General features: G+C 45.5%; 9 protein-coding genes across 9 annotated transcripts; 4 read left to right on the top strand and 5 right to left on the bottom strand.

Moving 5' to 3' along the window:
- Positions 1-3,320: 3,320 nt before the first annotated feature.
- J7337_000631 (uncharacterized protein) lies at positions 3,321-3,611 on the bottom strand (the record flags this gene model as incomplete). The annotated part of the gene is made up of 1 exon (XM_044818379.1): positions 3,321-3,611. One exon carries the CDS (start codon positions 3,609-3,611, stop codon positions 3,321-3,323), a length of 291 nt encoding a protein of 96 aa, XP_044686081.1.
- Positions 3,612-4,419: 808 nt separating this feature from the next.
- Positions 4,420-4,814, bottom strand: RPS28 (40S ribosomal protein S28; the record flags this gene model as incomplete). The annotated part of the gene is made up of 3 exons (XM_044818378.1): positions 4,420-4,481; positions 4,575-4,658; positions 4,754-4,814. The coding sequence occupies 3 exons, from the start codon at positions 4,812-4,814 to the stop codon at positions 4,420-4,422; spliced, it is 207 nt and encodes a 68-aa protein (XP_044686080.1).
- A 417-nt stretch (positions 4,815-5,231) lies between these two features.
- Positions 5,232-6,618, bottom strand: J7337_000629 (uncharacterized protein; the record flags this gene model as incomplete). The annotated part of the gene is made up of 3 exons (XM_044818377.1): positions 5,232-6,407; positions 6,464-6,523; positions 6,580-6,618. 3 exons carry the CDS (start codon positions 6,616-6,618, stop codon positions 5,232-5,234), a joined length of 1,275 nt encoding a protein of 424 aa, XP_044686079.1.
- A 691-nt stretch (positions 6,619-7,309) lies between these two features.
- Positions 7,310-9,025, top strand: J7337_000628 (uncharacterized protein; the record flags this gene model as incomplete). Its single annotated transcript, XM_044818376.1, has 1 exon — positions 7,310-9,025. One exon carries the CDS (start codon positions 7,310-7,312, stop codon positions 9,023-9,025), a length of 1,716 nt encoding a protein of 571 aa, XP_044686078.1.
- Positions 9,026-9,319: 294 nt separating this feature from the next.
- Positions 9,320-12,484, bottom strand: J7337_000627 (uncharacterized protein; the record flags this gene model as incomplete). The annotated part of the gene is made up of 4 exons (XM_044818375.1): positions 9,320-9,410; positions 9,460-12,086; positions 12,151-12,308; positions 12,367-12,484. 4 exons carry the CDS (start codon positions 12,482-12,484, stop codon positions 9,320-9,322), a joined length of 2,994 nt encoding a protein of 997 aa, XP_044686077.1.
- Positions 12,485-16,282: 3,798 nt separating this feature from the next.
- On the top strand, positions 16,283-17,444 carry J7337_000626 (uncharacterized protein; the record flags this gene model as incomplete). Its single annotated transcript, XM_044818374.1, has 4 exons — positions 16,283-16,462; positions 16,789-16,808; positions 17,266-17,286; positions 17,342-17,444. 4 exons carry the CDS (start codon positions 16,283-16,285, stop codon positions 17,442-17,444), a joined length of 324 nt encoding a protein of 107 aa, XP_044686076.1.
- Positions 17,445-17,679: 235 nt separating this feature from the next.
- Positions 17,680-18,237, top strand: J7337_000625 (uncharacterized protein; the record flags this gene model as incomplete). The annotated part of the gene is given in 2 exon segments (XM_044818373.1): positions 17,680-18,194; positions 18,213-18,237. 2 exon segments carry the CDS (start codon positions 17,680-17,682, stop codon positions 18,235-18,237), a joined length of 540 nt encoding a protein of 179 aa, XP_044686075.1.
- Positions 18,238-19,401: 1,164 nt separating this feature from the next.
- On the top strand, positions 19,402-20,021 carry J7337_000624 (uncharacterized protein; the record flags this gene model as incomplete). Its single annotated transcript, XM_044818372.1, has 3 exons — positions 19,402-19,562; positions 19,782-19,905; positions 19,965-20,021. 3 exons carry the CDS (start codon positions 19,402-19,404, stop codon positions 20,019-20,021), a joined length of 342 nt encoding a protein of 113 aa, XP_044686074.1.
- Positions 20,022-23,979: 3,958 nt separating this feature from the next.
- On the bottom strand, positions 23,980-24,531 carry J7337_000623 (uncharacterized protein; the record flags this gene model as incomplete). Its single annotated transcript, XM_044818371.1, has 3 exons — positions 23,980-24,045; positions 24,104-24,420; positions 24,474-24,531. The coding sequence occupies 3 exons, from the start codon at positions 24,529-24,531 to the stop codon at positions 23,980-23,982; spliced, it is 441 nt and encodes a 146-aa protein (XP_044686073.1).
- Between the last annotated feature and the right edge of the window lie 982 nt (positions 24,532-25,513).

Raw genomic sequence — 25,513 nt, 5'->3', positions numbered from 1 at the left:
TCAGCGATAGCTCAAGGGCTCGTGGTCGTACCATTTTTAGACCACGACGATCTGTACGTGTAAGGTACCAGAGCACAAACCAGCAACATCATGGCCATAGATCGAGTTCATCACCACCCGATGCAACTTCATATATAATAAGCCCAACTAAACAGCCTATTCACGTTCAAGGAGCGAACGACGGCGCCGCGGAAACGAACTACAATGGTGAAGCAGACTGGATGGATGATTTTGAGCCTGGTTCCGCCGCCTCTGGACCAGGAAAGCAGCACAGGAGGTTGCCTACTCGCGACAGACGGCCAAGACGTGATGTATCTTCGAGATCCCAGTATCTCTCCAAAGACGACTCGCTACCTTCGAAGGAAGCTCGTAGAGATGTCAGTCCCTTGCATATATCCGAGCTCGGTATCTCAACACCCCCGAGAAAAGTGTCTCGTTCGACTCTCACAGGCCACCTATCCGAGATGGAGGCAGACGCATGTCCTGCACCGTTGCACAGTCATGCTGCGGATGTCTTCAGCAATAGTTATGTTGCGCAAGGTCGCCAGAACGTAAACGACGAACTCGTGGAGGCCATTTCGAGAAATATAGCCCAGCAACTACAGATGCTATTAATCAACAACACAAGCGTTCATGGACGAAGTGGCACTCAACGGCCACGTTCCCGGACCTCGGATAGCCTCGAAAACGAGTCGAGAACCCCAAGCCAAAGGGAAGCTCTGAATAGATTCACTCAAGAGCTGCAGAGATATGCTGAGCAGGCAGGTGCAAAAGGCAAGCTGCCGATACCTACTCCGACCCCACCGCGTTCTTGCACAAGCCTTCATACGATAGCAGCTCTTCTACCGTTTCGTTCTGAGTTTAAGTCTGCCGGTCTTGCGATCACTTCAAAAGATCAAAAGAAACGTTCCTCCCACCGGTCTCCTGTTGGTAAACATAAAGCGATAATGAACCAAGCACCACCGTCTCGTGTCGAACAACAGCATATCCTCCAAATGGATGGCAACGCAGGGTGCCCCAGTTCAAGCACAGAAATCCCTTTCCCGGTTTCAAAAGACATGGATGAGTTCAGATATGCAATGGTGGACCAGCTAAGGTCCCATAAGTACCGAAGAAAGAAGGTAAAAGCTGAGCAGAAAGTGCCACGGACTTGCTGCACTTCTTGTCAACTGGGAGATCTGTGTCAATGTAGTAGTGATTAGAATTGTCTACAGCTTACACAGAAACCAAAACCTTTATATTCAGAATCCCTCAACGAGAAGGCTGTAACAGGACCTACAGCCAAGCTTCCCAGACCACGAATGCACACATACCCCAAATGGCCCACTGTCACGTCTTTGGAGAGAAGGCCGAATCAGCGGAAGAACCTCGACAAACGGAAGACCAAATCGACTTCCCCAGCAGTACGAAGCGCACCAAAGGCGAAGCAATCAAACAGGGCTTTTTTCACTGGGCGAGGGACACCTATGATCTACTCGAGCGTGTCCTTGGAATCGGCAGTCCAGGATAATGCTGGCCCATCTTCAAATAAACACCACCCTTGTACAAAGAACAGCATTTATCCATACAGAAATTGTAGCCAGCGAAACGAAGAGGAGAGCCCATGCATCAGACCAGTGCAGACCTCGAGAGATATCAAGCAGTCCGCATTGGTGCAACCTCACCACAGAAGCCGCCATAGCTTAAATGCTGATATTGTTGTCCCACAGCAACTACATACCACAAAAAAGTCCAGCAAACCTTTGCCAGAACTCCCCCACTCAGATCTGTCATCACCAACTACAGAACAAAGCTGCAGATTGTCTATGAGAGATGTCTCACCATCTACACCGAATAAGGATTTCCTTGATAAAGAGAAAGCAAATGTAACATCGGACAGGAGAACCAAATATGGAAGTCCTTCCATATCACCAAATCATGTTACTGTCTGTTCACGAGGCTTTTCTGGTCGAAAGATTGGACGACCAAACGTACCAAAGCGAACATCATCCATTCGAAGTCTTCGAGCAGCCAATCAAGATTATGACCAGGATGGAGTCCTAGATCGCGATGTGCTAAGGGGTCTTCATATTGCATCGTCGGCAGCTTGCAATGAGCAGATTGATTCATTCATCCATGAGAAGACTGGTCTACACATTCGACAATTTCTGGCTGATCTCATGCCGCTTGAGAGTCTGGGCAACGAACCAGTGCGGGAATCGAAGGAAAAAAGGTCGAAGAGAAGGCGGGCACACATCAGGGAGGTGAAGCGACGAGTGAGGAAATCTCGACAGATGAGAGAACGCGCCATGATCTGATGCTTGGTGAATGAGGTGTAGCAACCCGTTCTCCCACTTCCAGCCATTAATGTGTCTCTGAATGCAACGGACACATCGTTACGCTTGGGTTAGATGAGACGGCAAACCCTCGCCAAAGTTTGTATGATTGTGGCGTTCTCGTTCAGTCATGTGTCAAGCAATACCGAGTTGTGCTAAGAGTAGATAGTCCTAAGGCATCGATTTCAAACGGTGTGTGTTTGGCTACAGGGGTTGACATATGATGCTTCCCCGCACAACCTCAATTCTTAGCCTCTTTTGAGTTTATGATAAGCACATCAACTCAAGTTGGTGTCGCCGTTATAGTCAATTTGATACATCATTAGAATTTCGCCTTTAATCAAAGACTATGGAGTTTTTGCGGTTGTCTCAACCTGAAATTCAGGCTGCGCGAGCCAACTTCACCCTTTATGGGAATCATGATGAAGAACACTTCCTAAGATGTTGGAAGCATCAGACGTGCAAAGGTTGTCTTGCAGCTTCACAGTGTGGCTGGTGTCCTTTTGTAGGCTTTCATATACAAACCATATCGCATCAGCTTGTACATACTTATCGAACTCGCAGACATGGTCATGTGTGCCGAATACCAGCAACATCCCGCTGCTGGCACCAGCTTACAACGAGAATGTCTGTCCACACTGGGCTGAACGCTGGGAGTTACGGACAAGGCCGCTCGGGTGCCAGGTTTCGTCAATCACGAGTCTCACTGCCATTGTCACCATGATATCGACACTGGTCTTTGTTTTGCTCATGGTCGGCCTTGTGATGGCTATCCGATGGTTGTGGCAGTACCACAAGGAGCATCCTGGTTGGTGGCGGCTACGGAATCAACGCTGGGCAAGGACGTGGTTACGAACTGGAGAACTTGAGCCCCTACTACCAGGACGCTGGCCGGATAATGGAGGTCCCTAGGATAAAATCTCGAGGGTCGACCCACGACTACGAGGTTCAGACGAGTCACGGGACAGACACCGAGCGATATTTGCAACTGACACTCGATATCCTTCAGCCGGAGCTGACGGGAGGGATAATAGCCACTTCGTCTGCTTCCTGGATCACTGTGTCTGAAGCATCCTCCTCACTAGGCGAGTCTACATAATCAAGGTTGACAGTGACTAGACAAGAATCGAGGATCTTGGCTTTTATGCCCGGATACTTGGACTCGAGCTCGGTGAAGAGCTTGTTGAGTGGCATCGTGGCCGGCAAAGCTTCATAGTCCTTACCAGTGAAAGAGCTAGCACTGGCAAAGTAAAGGACATTGAAATGTCCGGCTGGAGGCCTGGGGATTGAAGACATTATGGAAGGCAGGCGCCTGTAAAATTCTTTGTTGGTTGTTAGCCCGTGGCCAGAAACAGAGTTCAAAAACAAGTGGTAGATGAGAGTTTGGGTCAGAGATCTTGGTGATAAAAGGTACATCAATGTATGTTTCAGGTAATACATGCTAAAAACATCATTCCAAATAGAATTGCATAAGAATAAATGCGTTGACTTACCAAGGAAGTTGGGAGAGCGTTTGAGTTGTGGGAAGCAAATTGGTGTAGGTGGAAGAAGGAGACTTCTTAAGATTTGCTCTGGTCGCCCCGCCTAATTTGAGATCAGAAAAGGTGCACGTGACTAGAATTCACGATGTGAAGCGAGGTTAGTTATGGAGACGCAGAATATCAGAGACAGAAAAAGAGGTATAATATCTCCAGTTGCCAGGTCAACGCTGAGGTTCCGAGGTCGTTGAGATCGTTGCATAGCACTTGTTGATTAGAGAACTCCCGGTATGATCTTTTCTGGCCTGAATTGAGCTGAGCTGAGCTTCGAAAGGATCGGAGCTGCTGACACAGTGGGAGAATACCGCGGAGAAAACAAGAAATGAATTTCACTTTTCTTCGGATTCCAATAATGTAGAAGAACAACTGTTCTGGAATTTTTTCGTTATGCCAGACCAGATCCGTCCGTGTGACTCCTCTAACAAATGAAACTGGAGTGTCATGTGCAGCTCCAGGTCAATGTCCCAGTCCCAATACAAGGCGCGCACGCCATAGCATTAGCATGCATAGACCATCCGTCGTTGACCGTCTTTCTCGAGAACCCTATGCTCCCCCAGAATGCACATTTATCGTAGTCTTCGGGCCTCACGCTCGGATTCGAGAAGGCAGAGGATGTCGTCCTCACGGACTGTGGTGGTTGTACGTTAGCATTTGTAATCCTGCATTCCTACTCCGAGCCCTCGTTTGTGCGCTGACGAAGGCTTCGAGAATCAAATCGTACCTGGGCCCTTGACGTTTCGGATGATCGATCGGGTCTGGTCGTCCATGAACTCGACGCGGACCTGGGTGACACCACCACGAGAACCTATCCATCTAGTCAGAAAATTCCTTCTTCGTTCCCTCGTTTCGATCCTTTTGATATCTTGCTTCATCGATATCAAGTTTCGGGGAGAGACGCACCGGTTCGGCCGAGAACTCGGGTGACCTTGACGAGCTTGACGGGCTGCTTGGAGGCGTCCATTGTTGCGACCTGAAGAACTGGTGAGCTGGATGAGAATAGAAAGTGCGATGGGTCGAGGAGAAGCCGTACTGTTGGGAGTTTGGGTGGATTGGGCGGTGGTCGCGAACGTGAGCTGGAGGAAGATAGAACTTTTTTTCGTTTACCAAATCAATTAATTTGGTGTGTCAACTGCAAAGCCCTTAACCCCACGAGCGGACTAAAGTTGGGCCGATTCCAAGTTCAGCCACGTGGCGCAGCTTGGGGGCGCCATTGTATGAGATGGCCACCACATCCAATGAATTAAAGACATGAATGATGAGATTTATTTGAAGTGAAAAAGATTATACATTTTGGTTCTTCGATTATCAACAACTCAATCGATTCGTTTCGTCAATTACTTGGCTTAGCTTCTGGGGTATTAGATCAGCGCATCGTTATTCATAATTCTTCCATCCTCTCCTCTAGATCCTTGACCCATTCCTCCATAACTTGCTTATTCTTCTCAATGGACATACTGCCGTCCTTTACAGCCGCCTCAATCTTGACAAGACCTTCGTTCCACTGCTTCAGTTCAGTGGCCATCTCTGCTTGCTGTTTCTCAATGCGGGCCAGTGTCTCACTCGCAGTGGCAGCATCCGAATGAATTGCTCTCAGTGAACGAAGTCGATCCAGTAGAGGTGGCAGGATAGGAGTCAAGTTTTCAATCGTAGGGAGGATGCCATACAGGGCATTGATTTTGGCTTCCTGCTCAGTCTCTTCACTCTGAGCTGAGGAGCCATTTCGACCAAGCTCTTCTCTCAATGATCTGGCCTTCTCCCGAGAGTCATTCAGCTTGTCCTGCTCTTGGGCCAGTGTTCGTACACGCCGACTGATTGCATCCAAATTGGCTGTCGAAGCTTCGGCGAGTGTAGAAATTTGCTTGTTCATAGAGTCCAAAGTAGGCAGAATTGCACGAGGAAGACCACTAGCGTCAGACTCTGGCATCAATGAAGCATTGATTCCAAGTCCCCGCTCCAGCATCAATAATCGACGGTCGAAATCAGTTGCCTTGGCTAATGCATGGCTTTGTTCATACGTCGGTTCGTACATTAAAGTATAAGTTGCATCCTCTGCTGAAGGTGCCTCGGTCTTCTCTTCAGAATCTGAAGTTGCATTCGTCCCTGGAATCCGAATCAAATGTGGCCGACCGGTGGGTTGCGATATCTCGTCCAAGACTTGGCTGAGGGAAGCCAGTCTGTCGTCACCGGTGGTGGCGTCAATGTTTTCCTTTGTTTGTGATTCTGCCTTTCGCTTCGCATATTCGTTCTTTGCTTCTTCCACTTCGCGCTTCAGGCGGGCAATTCGGCGCTCTAGACTCTCATCGTCGTCGTCATCAGAGAGATCGCCAAGCTCCTGGGTGCCGTCCTGCAGTATTCTTTGTCTTCGACTGGACACCTTGTACGCCTTGCGTTTTCCGTCGACTCGGTCCGAGAAGTCGACTCCGTTCGCGTCAACGTTAGTGGGAAGAAAGCGAGAACGCGCTTCATCTATTCGCAGCCTGGATCGGGAGATACCAGGTGTCTCATCCTCGATATCGTAGAACTCGTCGTCCGAATGGGTTCGAGCAGTGGTTGTCTAGAAACACGTTAATGACTGTCAACCGACCGTATATGCAACCAGAAGAAGCTCACAGGGACTGTAGAGTTGTCATCTGTGAGTTCCGGCGTCTCATAAATGTCTGGAGCGGAATCCTAGGTTGGGTCATTAGCACTTTTGAGCTCTCTTTGTGCCAGAGGTAACAACTCACCAGATCTGGAAGAGCAGCGTACTTCCGATTAAGAGCCATTTCCACTACTAAGGGAGATTTGAGTAGGAGGCAACCGATACGTCGACCAGGGCCTCTGGTTACAGGGCTTTATTCTGACATAAAATTGTTGTGATATTGTAAGGTGAAGGTGTATCACTTTGTACTTGGCTTCTGACAACAATGGAAATGGCAGTGAAACCAAGCACTGTCCAGTTGTATCCCTTTTCGGCTTCCGAAGTGGTTGAAGCATTGACCATTAGCATAACAATCCATAGGTACGTCAGGTAGCGCCAATTTAATACTTCACTGTGCACCTACCTATTGGATCCCCTGACGACGTTAGACCCTAGGGATTCAGAGGTGGGTTGCAGGGCGCAGGCGCGTTTAATCAGACGCGCGCTGACTCGCCGAGGGCGAGTGGGGAATTCCAGCAACGTCTCAGTGAAACTTACCTGGCCAGTGAAGGAAGGAACAAACACAGTTGATAAGTTGTCGTTTCAAGGAGGAAGTTGCCGTATCAAATCTTTGCTCATACACTCACATTCTTTTGATTTCTTTCTTTCTTTCTTTGCTTTGCTTGCTTTGAAACCTCTCATGGCGATGCTCTAGCCTTTGAGGTACCTTCGTTTCAGAAGCGTCTAAACGTCAAATCTCTCACCACCGCACTTAAAGTCCATTCCCAGGCCCTTACATTTTCATCTCGGCTTCGCAAAGGGAGCATCGATCTGCAATGGCTGGCAGAGTGACGGGCTTAAGCAGATACCAACGGCCACCGCCGCTTCTTTCCCAGATTCGTGGCTGTGAAAAGCGAAAGCTTGAACAGCAACCTGACGATGTCAACGCTCCGCCCATGTCTTCCGAAGATGAGGCTGAAGACGATATACCCTTACCCGCAGACTTGAGGCTGAGACCAAGTGGCTCTCAGTCCCAGACGCCAATCGAGCAGTCTGATGATTCCGAACCAGAAACTTCAGCTCGTGGAGATATCAAGCGCACAGCCTTCCGCGACCCGAGTAGCAGTAAAAGTCGTAGGAATATCACTCGAAAAGTGAACCAAAAGGAAGAAAAGATACTGAAAGCAGGAAGCCATGCGGAAACATCTTCCTCGAGCGTGAAACGAAGGAAAGTTGAAGGCAAATCCGGGAATGGCTCTGCGAATCACTTCAACAACTCTTGGGGATTTACCAATGCAGGCAACAGCAAAGCAAAATATGGGAGCTCACAACCTCGAGGATCGCAAGCTTCTCGTAGTTCGCAAAGTTCTCAAGTGAAGAAAGGTTCGTCAAACTGGCGACCGTGTCACTTTCTTATTAATCCGTATATAGGGAAGACAAAAGTGACAAAGGGCGAGCCTATACATGAGAAGACCGAAGAAGACGGCGTATTGCATAGCTCCCAGACGGAAGAAAAGCCGACTTTCAAACCTGTTTCACAAGAATCTTTCAGTAGTCCCACAAAGTCGGAGGTTTCTCTAAGACCTGCACCCCGGGATGACTTGGGGACCCCCAAAAAGAAAGGGAACACAGAAACGAAACCCACAAGCCGCGGTCCATCTACTACTCCAACAAAAAGCCATGTAGTTCTCACCACCACCAGGCTTTCACAAAACAGCCAGAGCGGGTCGTGCTCGCCGTCTCAGAATCGAATAGGTGTCTGGAAACCAGTGGCCATCCCAAAGAAACAAAAGGATCAACCCAAGACGCCCGAGTACAAGCCACCCACATTCGTTGCGCCAGCCGAGATTGATGGGATGCAGACCAGCAATAGCGATATAGGTAGTACATCGTCGCCAGTCTTATCAGATCTAGATGAACTTAGCGACACGGAAACGATCAGCGAGGAGCCCCTTACAGACAAGAACAGTTTGGAAGATAGAATGACGAAATGCCCGTGGTGTGGGGACCTCGTGTCGGAACAGGCCCTCAAGGATTATTCTAAGGGGAGGAGACTGAACGTGCTGATGCAAACAAGGTTCTGTGCTAAACACAAGAAAGAAACTGCCTTGGACACATGGCGTGAAAGAGGTTATCCTCATGTCGACTGGAGCCGTCTTGAAGGCCGACTGGATGACCATCGGGCATACTTGACCAATATCGTCAATGGTAAACAGTCGTTTTTCCGTGATATTCTGGCAGAGAAAATCGAAACAGGCCAGGCGAGGTCACTCAAGAAGGAGGGTAACCTTAACCCAGGTTACTATGGCCCAAGAGGCTGCAAGCTCATGTGCGATTACCTCGTGGAGGAGTTTGGTGAATCGCTGAAAGAGAATGCTACAAAAGATCGTGTCATCGCCGGTCGTGGTTCTGCAGCCTTTATCCAGTCGGTGTTGGTAGCTGAACTTGCTGTACAATTGATCATGGAGGATATGGATGTATCCGCCTCAGAGGCCAGAGAGATTATGGAGGAGAGCAAGGCTATTGGTGAGCTGATCCACGAAGAAACATGACATCTGAATTTGAAAATACAGCCAGCAAATAGATATTTATATACATGTATAATACGTCAAGAATATAAAAGCCGCTCATGCCCCTTGTCCGATGTTTGCTTACTTAGATACTTCTTTCTTGGTATACTGAATGGCATGGAAACAGAAATTTGGATTTCGTTATATCGGAGGCCAATGTGGCCGTCTAGGTCTAATCGCAGCTCTCCGAACTGGTCAGAATATGATACATGTAGATTCTAGTCAATGCTGACATTTCGCCAGTTTTTCATCGCCGATCCATCTATCCACACAGTTCTATTGTTCCTTCTTTGTCTTAAGGGAAATGTCAGTTGTTGTCTGCATGAAGAACTGTCGCTCAATAGCCTTGAGTATCTCGTCGAGAAGTCTGTATCAAGTTAGCTGGCTGTCACGAAATAGCAGCACGTTGAACTTACACAACAGGGGCGCTGATGGCAACAACTGCCTTCCATTCCAAAGCGTTCAGGGGCACAATGGAGAACAGGCCTTGAAGGAAGGGAACATAGACGAGAGCAAAATGCAAGGCCATGGACAGAGTGATGGCATAAACGAGCATCATGTTCTTCCAGAGGGGCAGAGTGAGGAGAGACTCGCTAGATGACAGCGCGTTGATGGCGTTAAACATTTCAATCACGACCAGGATAGACAATGAGACCGTTGAAGCTGCCTTGGCCATGTCGTTGGAGAACATGGAGCAGCCAATTTCGGGGAAGTCAGCTGAGCAGTGGTGGAAGCGTGTGAGTTGGCGGAAAGTGATCTGAGGACCCTCCGGGTTATACATGAACCACCAAGCATAGCCAGCAACCGTAGCAAGACCAACATAGGTACCAATGACGAGATACCGGAAGAAGAGCCATCCGCCAATCAGAGCTTCATCTCTCTTGCGAGGACGACGCTTCATGATGTCGTGGTCAGGGGGGTTGAAAGACAGAGCGGTGGCAGGCAGACCATCGGTGACGAGGTTGACCCAAAGAAGTTGAACTGGAACGAGAGCCTCGGGCATACCAAGAGCAGCCGTCAGGAAAATCGAGACGACCTCACCAATATTGGACGAGATCAGATACCGGATGAACTGCTGAGTGTTGTTGTAAATGGAACGACCCTCCTCGATGGCTACCTCGATAGTGGCAAAGTTGCTGTCCGCAAGAACCATGTCGGCAGCCAGCTTGGAGACATCAGTTCCTGAGCCCATCGCAACACCGATATCGGCCTTCTTCAGAGCAGGGGCATCGTTGACACCATCGCCAGTCATAGCAACAACTTCGCCAAGAGATTGAAGTAGATCGACCAGTCGAGATTTGTGGCTGGGTTCAACACGGGAGAACAGAGAGGCACGCTTAGCAGCTTCAAGTTGCTCGCTAGGGGACAACTGGTCAAACTCACGGCCGGTGTAGCTCTTTCCAGTAAGATCCTCATGCTGACCGAAAACACCAATCTGGCGGCAAATGCTTTCAGCGGTGTTACGGTTGTCTCCAGTGATGACGATGACACGAATACCAGCATCCTTGCACTTCTGTACAGCGCCAGGAACCTCCTCTCTGGGAGGATCAAGCATGCAGACGAGGCCAAGGAAAGTCATGTTCTGTTCAAGCTGGGCATATTGTTCGGTAGAAGAAGCAGTGTGCAGAAGAGGGTTCTCGGCCACCTTGTCGATGCTGGCGAGAGCGATGACTCGAAGACCGTTGTTACCATATCGTACAATCTCGCTCATCAGGCGGTCTGCAATCTTCTTGGTGAGTGCAACCTTCTTGCCATTGGAGCCAACGAGAGTCTGTGTGCAGCGATCGATAACTGATTCGGGAGCGCCCTTGACCAGGAGTTTCTTATCATTACCCTTACCAACCAAGACAGACATGCTCTTGCGATCACGGGAGAACTCGTACGTAGCCAGGCGAGGCAGTTCCTTCTGGTAGGCTGCGCTGGCATAATGGACACAATCTTCAGGGCGGGTATCGGTAGGGGCACAAGGTCCAATCTTCTCAACCAAGACTCGAAGAGCACCCTCAGTTGGTTCACCAATGCTGGAGAAAGTGGCAGATCGAGAATCATAGGCAAGCTGGGCGTCATTGCAAATGGCAGCTACCTGTGCCATTTGGCGGATGGTAGCAGAAGAGTTGGGGAGGTCCTGAACGACAACACCGTTTGACTTGATGGCTCCGCGGGGTGCGAAGGTAGTGCCCTCAACGTCGAGCTCATCGAGACCGCTGCCGTCTTCGTTGAGATGCAGAACCTTGCTAACGCTCATCTGGTTGGTGGTCAGAGTACCGGTCTTGTCAGAGCAGATGACGCTGCAGCTTCCAAGGGTCTCAACAGAAGGGAGGCTTCGGACGACAGCGTTCTTAGCAGCCATCTTTCTCGTTCCAAGAGCCAAGCAGGTGGTGATAACAACTGCCAGACCCTCAGGAATCGCAGCAACACCAAGGGAGACGGCAATCTTGAGGTAGTAAATGGCGCCCTTGGTCCAGTTGCCGTGGCTAGGATCATTGAAGTTGGGAATGTTGATGAGCCAAACCAGGATGCAAATCACAGTGATAACCTTGGCTAGACTGTCGCCGAAGTCGTTGAGCTTCTGCTTCAGGGGCGTGGGTTCCGAGATCTGGGCAGTAATGCTTTCGTGGATATCTCCGATAGCGGTGTTAGGGCCTGTGAGAACAACAATTGCCCGGGCGCGACCTGTTACAACAGTTGTTCCAGAGAACAACATGTTGGTCTGGTCCTGTAGAACGGCTTTCTCATCTTCGATAACGGTAGAGGCGCGCTTGCCGACGCTCTCGCTCTCTCCAGTGAGAACTGCCTGGTCGACAGAGAAACTGTTGCTCTCGATAGAGATGACTCGACAATCGGCAGGAATACGATCACCAATGGAGACTGTGATAATGTCACCGGGGACTAGCTCTTCGGCCTTGACTCGTGAAACATGACCACCATTTCGCACCACATTTGCTTCGTTTGCTGAGTATTCTTGTAAGGCGGCGATGGCCTTCTCGGCGCTGCTTTCCTGGGAGACTCCGACGACACCGTTGAGAATGAGAATGGTGAGAATCTACGGAAGGCAGGTCAATGGTTTGCTCAACAAGAACAGAATCGAAGAGCGAGTTTGTACTTACGACGACTGGGTCAACGAAAGCACTCCAGCCCTCTTCATCGTCGAAAAGTGCCAGAACGAAAGAGACAGCGGCGGAACCAAGAAGGATGAGAACTAGCTGGTCCTTGAATTGCTCTAGGATAAGCTCCCACAGAGGAGTAGGAGGCTCCTCAGGAATAGCTATCAAAAGTTAGACAGTTCAAAAACGTGGTGGGGTTACGAAGAGTATCTGACGTACAGTTGCGCCCATGTTTGTTACGTAGCTCGGTGACCTGAGAGTCGCTCAAGCCTGTAGCCTCGTTGACGTTGAAGTTGGTGAGGACATCGCCAACTGGTTTCGCGAACGCGCTCTCCATGGTGAAGGCGATGCGCAACGCGAGCGCTCGGAACGAAGCTGAATCAAGTTTGTATACCGAGAAGTTGACAGCGAGACGATTTGCGGAAAAAGAGAGAAAGGGTCTCGTTAACCTTGAAGCAAGGAATGGAGGGTAATGCAGACGTCAGAAAGAAAAGGACAACACGTGTACGAGAAAAAGAAAGTGTATGAGAGAAAGATAAAAGACACGGAGGCAATAAACTATAGTAATCGCCGGTTTCCAATCCTGTCATGGAACAGTTTACAGTAAGGGTAGATTTGTCAAGACTAGAGAGGCAAGCCGATGAAAGGGCCCACGCACGTGGCAACCTCCAACCTTGCAGTATAGATTTTATTCTGACTAATGGTGGAGTCTGCTGCTGTGAAACCTGCTTCATCGGACTAAGAGATACTAAAACTAGGTAGTCAGAGTCTGAGTTGCGAGACTGACAACTTTTCCGCTTCCGTCTTGCGTTGGAAGTTCTCAAGTCGAGGCGCTTCTCCATGATCAAAAAGCTCAACGTGTTCGTTTCCGTCTCGGACAGTCGGCATGTCTCTCCTGGCTTCTAGCGTGACGGTAGCGCATCCCCACAATCTGGGAGGACCACTGTAAACAGTAAAACCTCCTGAAAACCAGGCACCAGTCCCCTGAAAACCGATTCAAGACTGAGGTGTTCTCCCGCCGAGAAACCCCAGCTCGATTTTACCTTGGTTGGGTCTAGCTCTGCGAGCACCGCCACAATGCCGAGCCAGTTAGCTTACACCTTGCATCACGACCAGATACAAGTTGAGTCTTTGCTTGCCGAGCATATATGCCAAGTTGTCGATTGCCGAATAAGCCGCTCTCACCAATTGAAGTTGAAGTTGAGTATGGGTAAGTCAGAGGGTCGGTGGAGACTGACTACATATCTATCCACGAAGATATGCGATGCTCGTAAGCTTCTCAGGTCAAAGCCATTCCACCCCGGCCCGGTATCGCCGACTGACTCGGGATGGGGCTTGGCTGAGAAAAATTGGTGGTCGGTCATGACAGCCTCTACTGTACGTGGGGGAACAAGACATCATGCTCAAGTCTATGTAGTAGACAACTTAGGGCCAAGCGCGGTACTCTCTGGATCCTTTCTTTTCACATGAAACATAAGTAATGATTGCTCAGATACCTAAACCCTAATAGCATTTATGTCGTGACTAGTTTACTCTCCAGACATAGATGATTGATATAAAACACCACTGTCATCTAATATGCTTGATCTTGCATATGATATTTTATCTCCGCCAAGTATCGCCCTTAATCATGATGTCAGATACGGTGCATTATGGCACGCTTCTCCACATCACACTACCAGACTCATTAAAATTCCGCAGTGAAAGGAAATCATTCACTTCGGCTGTTACGTGGATACTGTAATGCGTTATTACCTTAGGTTGTGATACATGCGACATACAAATGGCAAGTTCATAACTAATAAACACAATAACACACATCATCTGTTGTTTAGCAACATCAATGACCAATTGCAAGTAATCCTAAAACTACCATAACTCTTTTACTGACTTCGTGGCAAGAAGTTGAGCTCTTCAAGATGCACTGTCCATGTCTCCAGCAAGCCACGAACAAGATGATCACACAGCTCAGATTCTTTCAGTCTCCCCAACCTCTTATATATGAGCAAGCCGCTGATCTCTGAGACTCTCGCCGCCACATCAAAAGAACCCCGGGATTCTTGGACTGCTGCCTCGGCCTTGACCGTCAATATTGCGAGTTTGCTGCCAGCCTACAACTCATAATATCTGGTCGGCTTCAAACAACGTGGGACCCTTTTGGCCTATCGTTTAACCAAAGCATATTCTGATCTTGAGGCTTGCGTCGACTGACCTTTTGGTCTCGTTGCATCACAACTCCTAGACTCGGGCATCAATATTCCCGTCTTTGGTGCTTCCAGCTTCGCCCTGTACCAATGGCCATGCAGACGCCTCTTTGTATCACCACTTCTCAGTCGCGATACTCTGGCTCATCGTCACGGGCTGTACGATTCCACAGCCTAGGATCATGGGTGTTGAATCTCGGTTGAGCCAATGTGGCCAGACAAGACCGCCTGACTGGATGGCTGAGATCTTCTTCTTTTTTTTTTTTTTTTCTCGCTTTCGGACACAATTCTCGGTGAATTCTACCTGCAGGATTGCTCATCACTCTTGCATGACTTCTTCTAATACGCCATCCAGGAAGGAATGTCCCGAAATACTGTATCTCTCGGTCCTCTCCTTCCTGCCTGCACCTTGGAGAGTAGGTAAGTAATGTAGGTAGGTACTCAGGTAAGGTAGGCACGCCCGTAGATAGGTTGTGACCTCTTGGAAGTTTCCCAGCCTTTCCCTCCGTGAATTATGGTGCTGTGAACTCTTAGTACTTTGATGCTTGGTCTATTCCATTTATGACATCTTCCTCATCATTCATCATCACAGCCATGTTTGGACAACTCGTCTGAAGCCGCTTTTTCTTGGTGTAGTTGGGCTTTCTTGGAACCAGCACTTTGTTAATTTCTTGGACTTTATCTCGTCGCTCTCTTTTCATCATGGCTCTCGTGAACCCTTCAGCCTTGCCAGATGTTTCTCGTAGCATCCCCAGTTCAAGGCATTTCAGTTGGACAGCCGGCTTTCCGTACATATCACGATTTGATTCCCACGACAGCCTCCGCAAATTATATGGCATTCATTTGCCGTCAAGATTGGATGAACTTCACCTTGATGATATCAAAACATTCACAGCTTTGAATTGCACCGCCCAGCAAGCGAGTTCCGAAAGAGCAACTACCACACGCGCGAGACCTTCTTGTCCGCAGATACAAGTCGAAACTATTCAAGAGGTCCCATGCAGCGAAACCTTCGCTGAGAATGCCAAGCTTCGGGGGCCCTTCTCCAGGTGGATGAAGTCATTACATCGCCGGGTGAGTCAAAGAGACTACGAAAATGTTTGGTCCCCAGATACTGGATGGGAAAATCTCGAGTGCAGTGGAACTTATCAGCGATCAATTCGCCACAGACTCAGTCGCCGGCTCTCGTCTTCTGGGTCTTCGCTGGGTTTCATCGAAGCAGTCCAAAGTGCGAGTATCAGCATCGCTAGTGCCAGTGCCATCTCGCGCTCACACCGGCATCATCGCCTTTCACATTGCCGGTCGCGGACTGAGCGCAGCAGTCGAGCTTCTTTGTCTGCCCCAAGGTTTTCCGAAGACAGTATTCCGTTCGAAAAGGTCAGCATTGATGTTGCTGCCGTCCAGCGTTCTCTTCGGCGCCGGCAGATCATCGAGGAGCTCATCAATACGGAGGAGAGTTATATTGGTGACATTCGTTTCCTTATTCATGTGAGCTCAGCCCATGACTACTCTTGGGCCAACTGACAGTAAATAGACCTACATCAACCTGCTCGCTGCTCTCCCAACTTTACCAGAGAGGTTGCGCTCGTCCATTAACCATAATCTCGATCAAATCCTTCAGCTCCATGAAGAAATACTCGGCGAACTACATAGGGTAGTTCCGGATTCTGAGTACAGCCAAGCTGATCATCTTATCGTATCCTCCTCGAAATCAAACAATCCCAAAACTAGACATCGCCGATGGTCAAGCCTAGATATGGTCTCAGGGGATCAAGGCAGCCTCCAGTTACTAGAAAAGGAGCCTGGTGTGTTGTCTGAGCCTCAGGTAGCAGCAGAAGCGGCCAAGATTTTCAGTAGGAGGGTGAGTCGCCGTCTTGCAGTTCAATGCCTGAGAATTGCTGACATGCTGCATCCAGATGCATCGATTCTTCATGTATCAGGAATACGGTGCGAAGTATGAGATGATGATCAAAGACGCCACTTCAGCTCTAGAAAATCTCCCCGAATGGGAGTTACATCAGAAGGGGCTTGAGGCTTTCGCGTTCACCATGGAGCCATCACCCTCGTCCGATAGAAGAAAGGCTCTAACCATAGGTGATCTTCTTGTTAAGGTATGCTCATCTGATCATATCTGTTTCACTGCCTGACATGTCAGCCTCAGCCTATCCAAAGAATCTGCAAATACCCCCTTTTGTTTGCAGAGCTACTGAGGTGCACCCCAGTCATCGACTGTCCAAACTCTCACATGGAAGTTGAAACTACGCTGATGAGGCTCCGGGAGGCCACAGCTGAGATCAATCGCTCAACTGAGGATCATTTGATGAAAGGCATTCTTGAAAAGACCTGGCTATTGCAGGATCGTATCGTGTTTCCAAACAGGGTATTCTTCACAGATATTCCCTTGGTGAATCTTTGCTGACTATATTCGAGAGACTAGATGCGCATTCGAAAAATCAGGTTCGTTCGTTTGGTCACATTCAGTTGTGTGGAGTTTTACATGTATGCTGGCAGTCGCCCGCCGGCATTGACGGTCAGTATATGATCTGCTTGCTCTACAAAGACGTCCTCTGTCTGGCCTCTGGGGGAAAGTTTGATCCTATCTATACGATTCTGGCCTGTATCGATGTACATTGTTCAGCTGTTGAAGACGCTGACAATGGGCGCGGTAAGGCATGTCACACATAACCGAGACTTGAACTAACATATCTTGTAGGTTTGCAATGCCACCTAGCTCCCTTCTCATGGAAGCTTGTTTTTGAGAGCGATCATCAACTCTACGAGGTGGTAATGACGGCCTGTACGTCAAGGGAGGAGAACGAATGGCGAACCCGGTTGCAGCAACCACTGTGCCTAGAGCCAGTTGGTAGATCTCCTGGTCTTCAAATATTTCTCTCTCTTGACATTCAAAGTCTAGGCACTGTGTTTGGACGACCTGGTATGCTTACTCTTTCCAAATAATGAAAAGGCTAGATCATACTAAACATTGGTAGGAAGTATCGCGAGGAGTCTGTCAACGCGTCAGGCCTCTGTGGAAAGCTCCGAGTCATCCCTGTGCCATGTCATTCTCAAGAATACAAGTACCATGAAATCTAGTATTGGTATCAGCTCTGGAGCTAGACTCCATCGTTCACAGTCTTTGTTGTCAACAAAGGTCAGAACGCCAGTCCTGGTACCATCTCGAAGTGAAAGAGCGCGGCTGGAGGTGCTTCTCTCAGACGTCTGGAGTCAAGATGTTCTTCCCCTTCCTAGCATGACGAACATTGCGCGGAATGAGCAGATAATCAGGCGGTCAGCATCAACCGTGATGAGAAAGTTGAGTGTATCCAGCATGACGAAGAGGTCAGGAAGCTTGTCACGCAGAATGATCGAGGACCTATCAAGTGAAGACCAGACGCGCCAGACAAGTTTTTCGAGCGATAGTGGCTTTGACATCTTTGACAAGACTGGTCGTGAGGAGAGCTCACACTCCTACACAACTAAAGGCTCAGCGCTCCCAGAGACTCGAGAGCTAAGTGAGGAAGATGATCATGTATCGGACATGTCTCCGAGGCTAGAGCTCACTCAGATATCCGAACTCGAACCTCTCAATTTGATTGAGATTATTTCAGACAAGCAACAGCAAAGCGAGGCAGAAAACACACCAGCTCTACAAGACTGTATGACAAACAGGCCCCAGATCAATTCTCCACAAAGTGGTTCCAGAACAGCAACGCACTCTGTTGCGAAGGAGAACCTGTCTCGCTTGGCAGATGCCACCGCCGTGCAGAGCTCAGATGTTCCATGGGGGAAGGAGAAAGGCTCGAGAAACGAAAAGAAATGCACAGGCATTCGCAGATTCTTTCGGTAAGAAACTGTTATGAGGGCACTAGTCGGCTATGACGCTTGATACATCTCTAGTAAAGCTGTGCTGTATTATCAGTTCAAAGATGATGGGAAACTACATACCAGGGAGGTAGGTAAGTAGGCATTGGATTTTATTATTAGCATCACTAAGTACCTGATATGGGAGTCTAAGTTACCGATGTCCTACAAACGTTAGTCGATCGTTGGGTTACTTTGATAAGCTTATGTAGTCTAACTCGGCGGTTTCTGAATAGCGCTTTAAGGGTGGGGGATTCTCGCCTGATATTAATTGTTTGGTTTCAAACCATCAGTTTTCTCGAGTTTGGTGGGATGTCATAATCATGCCTTATGGAATGGACAATCAGCACATATCACGAAGTTGGATCCTCCGCATCAAGCATCAAGCATCAAGCAAATGCCCCCCATTGAGAAAAAAGCCAAGACAGCATTCACAGGATAAAAAGCATTATGGTTTGCCAAGGCAATGAGAAAGAAGATGATTTGTTACTGACATGGAAGACGGGAGAACAACATGGGATCCGCTGCAACTTGGCCAATCCCTTACAAGAAAATCGTTGTAGGCTGGCGTGAGGAGCACGCGATCGATCAACATGGCAGCCTTGGATACCTAGGTAGTAGGTACCTTATTCAGGATACCTTACCTAGCTTAGGCATTCTTTTGCTTCCTCGTGCTCAAAATTCGGTGACGTACGCGGTGGATTCAAGCATGCAGGAGCGTGTACAATAGTTAGAAGCAAGACAAGCAACTTCGAGCCTGGCAAGCAAACGGGGATTTGCTGCTTCATTGGCTGTGTTGATGCTCAGAGCAAGCTATAGTGGGGCCTATTCCGCCTGAGGGCCTTGAGAGCCCCGCGATGAAGTACGTACCGACCCACTTGCCCGCCTTGGGAGAACACAGCTATGACGTATGACATAAGTAGCTTCCACCTCAGCCAGCAAGCTTAGTAGGTACCTAGGTGGTAGGCACATTCGTCACTGCTCCTCACATTGACGGGAGCTTCCTTTTAAGCCTCTGGTAGCACCACACTTCCTCGACTCCGTTTCTTTTCTTCTCCTCATCTTCATCTTCATCCTTCGATAAACAGTTATCAACAATTCCACTCTGCGACTTCTCACTCTAATCGTTTGACGAATCTTCACTACCAATACAACCACTACCACTTCCCTTACTCAATAAACAATCACAATGGCTCGCGGCGAGACTCAGCAGACCAAGGTCCACTACAAGGGTAGCGACGACTTCATCATCTTCATTGATGATGTTGAGACCTACCAGAAGTGGAAGAGCGACAAGAGCATTCCTCTTGCTCACTTCATTTCTTCCTTCAAGATCTTCCTGACACACAAGTAAGTCAAGCCACCCCCGCTTTGTATCTCATCTTTTCCCTTCAATCTCGTGGCTAGCATGGAAATGGAAGCCCTGCGTCATGTATTATACTACAGATAGTCTGTGGCGCATTGACGCTGCCAGATATCTGGCATTTGGATCATGGCTTCAGCCTCCCTCTGCCCGCCATCACCAAAACAATCCCCAATTCCATAACACACAAGCTAACAATCTATTAGCCAAGGAGCTCAGGGAAGTCTCGATGCTGCTTCAAAGGCCGCTCTTGAGAACGAGTTTGGTACTTCTGTCGACGATGATGTCATCAAGCAGATTCTTGAGAAGGGCGACACTCAGACCGTAGAGGTAAGGTCCTTTTCTGTGAAACATTCTTACCCATCCGCCTGACTAACATGACCGTACAGTTCCCCGAGCGTCAAGGTCCCAAGAACGACAGCAAGGGCCCTATGATCTCCCACTAGAAGAAACAACATTCCACACGATGTACCAGACAGCAGGCGTTAGGGGGCTCCGCCATATTTTTGGGCATGCAATTGCTAGGAAAGGGCTCATGTTGCAGTGAGCGGTACTATCGGTGAACGACTAAGACTCATCTGAAATAGTTGATGGGGTTGTCACCAGGAAGTTAGTTGGCCTGGGCCACGATCATGTTGAAGCTGATTGAGTCAGCTAGTGTCTGATGCTCTGAGAGATGGGCATTTTATGATAGTGCTCCATGAAATACAATCAGCCTTGGGAATTGCAATGCATTTATTTCGCCATCTAATCCACACACACACATTGCCCCAAGTTTGGTGGCATGGAAATCTATGTCGACTTGTGTAGCGCTTTATGATGATACTAAGAAAACAGAGGAAATGGTTGATCTCGCGCTCTTTGTTTGATTGACTGACTACTCGCGGGGCAACGAGGCTGCTAAATTATAGGTCCAAAGATCTAATAAATTATACTAAATTCATATAAGTCTCTTCACCACGTCGGATGATGGTCATAAGCTTTCTTGCCTCCTCTTGACTAGGTCGATGCTTGAATAGTCAGGTCTATTTAGTAATATCATGAAAGATTAAGTTGCCCGCGCTACTTATCACCGAATAAAACCATTTTCATTAGCTTGATTTTGAACATACCAGGCTATCTTATCATCCCCCATTTCCACAACTTGCTTCAAACTTAAAATCCTCCGTTTCGTTCTCTCTGCTATTGATGCAGCAATGAAAATATTGCCATCATGTATATGTATATATGTATTCATTCATTCATTCTATAATCTTGGATCATACTCCTTGTCCATGTGCTACGGCTTTCAGATGTGGACCCAAGGTATAGTTCAGCCCCTGTATTTTTGTTAGCGCGTAACAGCCCCACATCAGAAGCCACAGTATCCTATTAAAGTCTCTAAAATAGCTATAATTTTTCTTTAAAATATATATAATAATTAATATTTAAGTAAAAAATAATATTTAATTTATATTTTTAAAATAAAATAGAAAAATAAATAATTACTAAAGAAAATAAAGTTATTTTTTTTTATAGCCTTAACTTAATAATAACTAATAAATAGGACCTAGATATTTTAATAATAGCTATAAAAGTATTAACTATAAAGTCTCTAGCTAAATTAAAATCTTAATAAATTTAATTAATAAAGTTACCTTTAAGCTATAGTATCTTAAGTAACTTTAATTAAAATAAATATATTACCTAATTAGCTAAAAAGCTATAAAACTTAATTAATAAGGTTTATAACTCCCCTATAACCTTAACCTTTCTTAATTTATTTATTACTTAATAAAGTTATTATAATAATTATAAAATTATTAAAAAACTAATTAAGCTTAAGTTATTTATAAGTTTTTTATTTTAATTACTTTATTAAATTAATATTACTAATCTTAATTATAGTTAAGATATTAAACTTAAATAGCTTATAACCTTAAACTATTAATTAATTAAGTATATAATCTTTACCTTTACTTAGCTATAATTAAGAAATTAGTAATAATAATACTATAGACTTTATTTAAAGTATAACTTTAAGAGCTAGAATATAAATATAAAAATTAGTAAAAAAGGTATTTATAATTAATTATAATAGTTAAATAAATAAGCAATTATTTAGCCTAATTAGATTTAAGTATAAAATATTCTATTACTTAAACTTTAATTTTAATACTATTTAAAGTTAATACTAAAATAAAATACTATTTTTAAATATTAAGTAATAGTATATTAATACTTTAAGCTTAATAGATACTTAGATTATTAAATTAAAGGCCTATTATAGCCTTTAAATTATAATAATTATTAATCTTATAATTATAATCTTTATAAACTTAAAAGTATACTTTTTATAAATAATATTTCCTAAGTATTAATTAGCTATATTTACCTTTAATTTATATTCTTTATATTACTTTATATTACTTTATAACCTAATTTAATTTATTACTAACTTACTAAGCTAGCTTTAGCTTATTAATATTTATAGTTTTTCCCCTAATACTAAAACCTTTATTTTATAATTTACCTTTTTACCTCTCTTTTCCTTTTTACTTCCCTTCTTTTATTTTATAATAGCCCTTAATTTCTATAATATAATATTTATATTATTAATTTAACTACTTTAATTATATATTTTAACTTTATAAACTATACCTAGTATTAGCTATTACTACTACTTAATCTAATAGCTATAATAAAGGCTTATTACTTTATTAATAAATCCTAATCCTGCCTTAAGTAATTAGCTAGGTCTTTTAAGGCTTTTAATTTACTTATAATAGTTAATATAATAGATATATTTTATATATCTAGAAGCCTTATAATATAATTAAAGATTATAAAATTAACTTATTATATTAGTATTAATTTATTAATATATAGTAGGTTTTTACTTATAATATTTAAATATTAAAAGAAAGTATATAAATTAAAGATATTATTAATATTAAAATTATTAATATTAATTAAATTACTATTTATATAAGTATTAACTGCTATAATAGGATAGTTATAGTTATTAATATTAATTATATAGTATAGTATTTTTAAATAGTTTTTATAATTTCTAGCTTATTTAGAATTAAGCTTTTAGAGTTAAAGCCTTAATATTAATTACTTTAATTAGGTAATAATAGAAAAGGCCTTTAGCTTACTAAAGCTAGGGAAAATATCTTTTTATACTTATAAATTAAAGCTACTTATTTAATTAGATTATAAAGTTAAAAGCAGTATTATATAACTTTAAGACTTGCTTTTAAAGTTATTATATTTTTTAGTATTATATATAATACCTTATATATAATATATTAAAAAATAAGTATTATATTATATTATTTTTATTATAAGACCTTATTAGTTATACCTTATATATTACTATAAAGATATTTTATCTTTTTAATAAATAATATTTAAAGTTTATATATAATAAAATTACCTAGAAAATTCTATTAAAGTTAATTTTATAAAATAAAAAAGATTCTATATATAAAAAAGAGTTTTATTTAAAAGTTAAAAGAGCCTTTTAGTAGGTAAATAAAGCTATAATTAATTAAATAAAATTTACCTAATTAAGTATATTTACCTTATAAAATAATAACTAATATTAAGGCAATAAATAGTAGTATTAATAGTAATTTAATAAAGGAGAATAAAGTTATATCCCTATAAGTAGGTACCCTGCTAATAAAAAAACAGGGGTTGGAGTGTATATATGTAGCGGAGTTATGTTCCAAAAGAACGCTATTAGACAAGGAGTGTTTCGAAGTATCAGCCAATACAACCACTTGGCAAAATCCACAAACAGATCCGGTTTTGACATATTTAGAGGACTCTTAGTTGTTTCTACTATGTTTTGAATCACCAAGCCGAATCCCTTTTGGCTTGGCTCAATACACATGTATGGAGGTATCCAAGGAAGCAATAACGGAAACACACATGGAACATTTGAAGACATTTTGGTGGTATTAGATCTATATTTCGGATGCTTTGGCTCCAGAGATTGTAGCAGACTCTCGCCGGAAGTCCTCAGGCCCGTCCAGGCTACACAACTGGACCAGTTCCTTGTCTCCTGATTTCAAGACTTCCTCTAGAAACGGCCGTAAACAGTACGACCCTCTCCAATGGTATCCTCGTCTAACAACACCTCCACGCTGATCATGCAAAATGGGAAATGCAAATACAAACGCAAACGCAATGCTGGAAGGAAAATCTCCTTGGTGCAGGATGAGCCGTACACACGCAGTACTGATGGTCTGATGGTCGTATATCATGAAGAATCGCCAAACGCCGCAAAGGGGTATATGTGTAACAGTGTCTCTTTGTAAGATTCGGGGTTTAGAGATGGTGTTCAATCAAGAAGTCATGCTATAACCCGTTCTGTATTTTGTAGTATTATACATCCATCATGGCAAGCTGCGACTATGCACGCGTACCGCCGCCGCTGCGCCCGCGATTAGGAAGAGTCCAGGGTTTTGCGCAGATCATCTAGAAATTCAATGTTAGTCACAGGTAGATTTCTCAAAGGCTTGTGGTTGCCACTAACCTCGCCTTCGCTGTAACCCCAGAAGTAGACGATCATGCCGATGAGGTAGTAGATAGCGGCGTTTGTGCCTTGGTAGATAAGAGCAGCACTGAGTGCCGTGAGTGGAAGGATGGCAAGTCGGAATTCTAGCGAGCGGTGGAGAGCCGAGCCGGCGACGAAGTTGAGGGGCCATTCGAGAGCCAGCATGGCAATCCCCAGGAGTAGATTTATTATCTGCAAAGCCGGCACAGGTCTCACTGCACCATCGAGGGTGCGCGTAAGGAAATCCCAGAAGATCTTGGGCCAGAAGAAGCACTCTATGGCAGCCGCAATCTGATCTGCAAGATGGTGTAAGTAAAGAAACAATCGGCTCGGGCCATGGTCAACTTACAAGCTGCGGCGCTCAAGATGATGAGACGGGCCCAGTGATTCTTGATGAGTTTTCCCATGGTGAATGGATGTTGATTGTCAAGCCCAGATTAAGATGCCCTTCACTTGTTCCCGAAACGTTTCTTTTTCCTTGCGGATAATAACCAGTCTCGTTTTCCCTCGTTGAACTTGTCGTCTATTCGTATAGTACCCAAACACTGCTGCCAATAGTCCCTTTTTCGGTGTGATATTACAGACCGGCCAGCGGCGATATGGTATAAAGAGCGGACGAGAAGAAAAAAACGAAAGTATTAAAACGAACAGTAACTCTGTCAGGCCAGCAGACAGGAAGAAGCGAATGGTGAGAGAAGAAGAACGGCGGGCGAGTGGCGGATGATATCAAGGAAGAGATGAGACCCTTGAAGGATAAGCCAATGTGTTAAGGTCGTCGATCCCGACGGTTGAGGCTGAGCCGAGAGCGAGGTGGATAAGGATAGAGCGGATGCCGAGCTCGAGGTTTGAGACGTTGGCGTCGGGCAAAAGGTTTAGAGGACGATTATGAAGCCGATGATGTCGCGGAAGTTGGTTGGCAGATCCACGCACTCGACTATATGGTCTATAATCGTGGCAAGCACACGCGCGACATTGTATAGAATTGTCGGTATGGTTATCTTTGGGAGAGACGGTGGCGGTATTGTAAGGCTGATTCTGTCTCATCCAAGAGCGGCTTCTTCCTTTCCCGAAGTTATTGTAGTCGCAAGATTGTATGACCAGGCGAGGTGACACTCAGGAGTCTTCTGAGACGTTACAAGAGACACAGATTTCAAGATGGACCGGGGATTGGGGGGGGGCTGCAAGTTGCAGTGGAGGGCAGCCTGAGACTTTTAAGAAAAGGCCAAGAAAAGAACCACGACAGCCAAAATGCGCCTCTTTCTTGGTATGAAAATCTAGGCCAATGCAATGCATTCATGTACAAATGAACCAGGGTCTACATGGACCGTCGGGCCACGAGCCACGCCATTTCTCGGGGCTATCTTTCACTTTCACGTACTCGCCTCACGA

Source organism: Fusarium musae, chromosome 1 (assembly GCF_019915245.1).
Source record: "Fusarium musae strain F31 chromosome 1, whole genome shotgun sequence".
In the NCBI taxonomy this organism is placed as follows: Eukaryota; Fungi; Ascomycota; class Sordariomycetes; order Hypocreales; family Nectriaceae; genus Fusarium; species Fusarium musae.
Note: the sequence above shows the minus strand (reverse complement) of the source record. Positions and strands in the feature narration are given on the sequence as shown.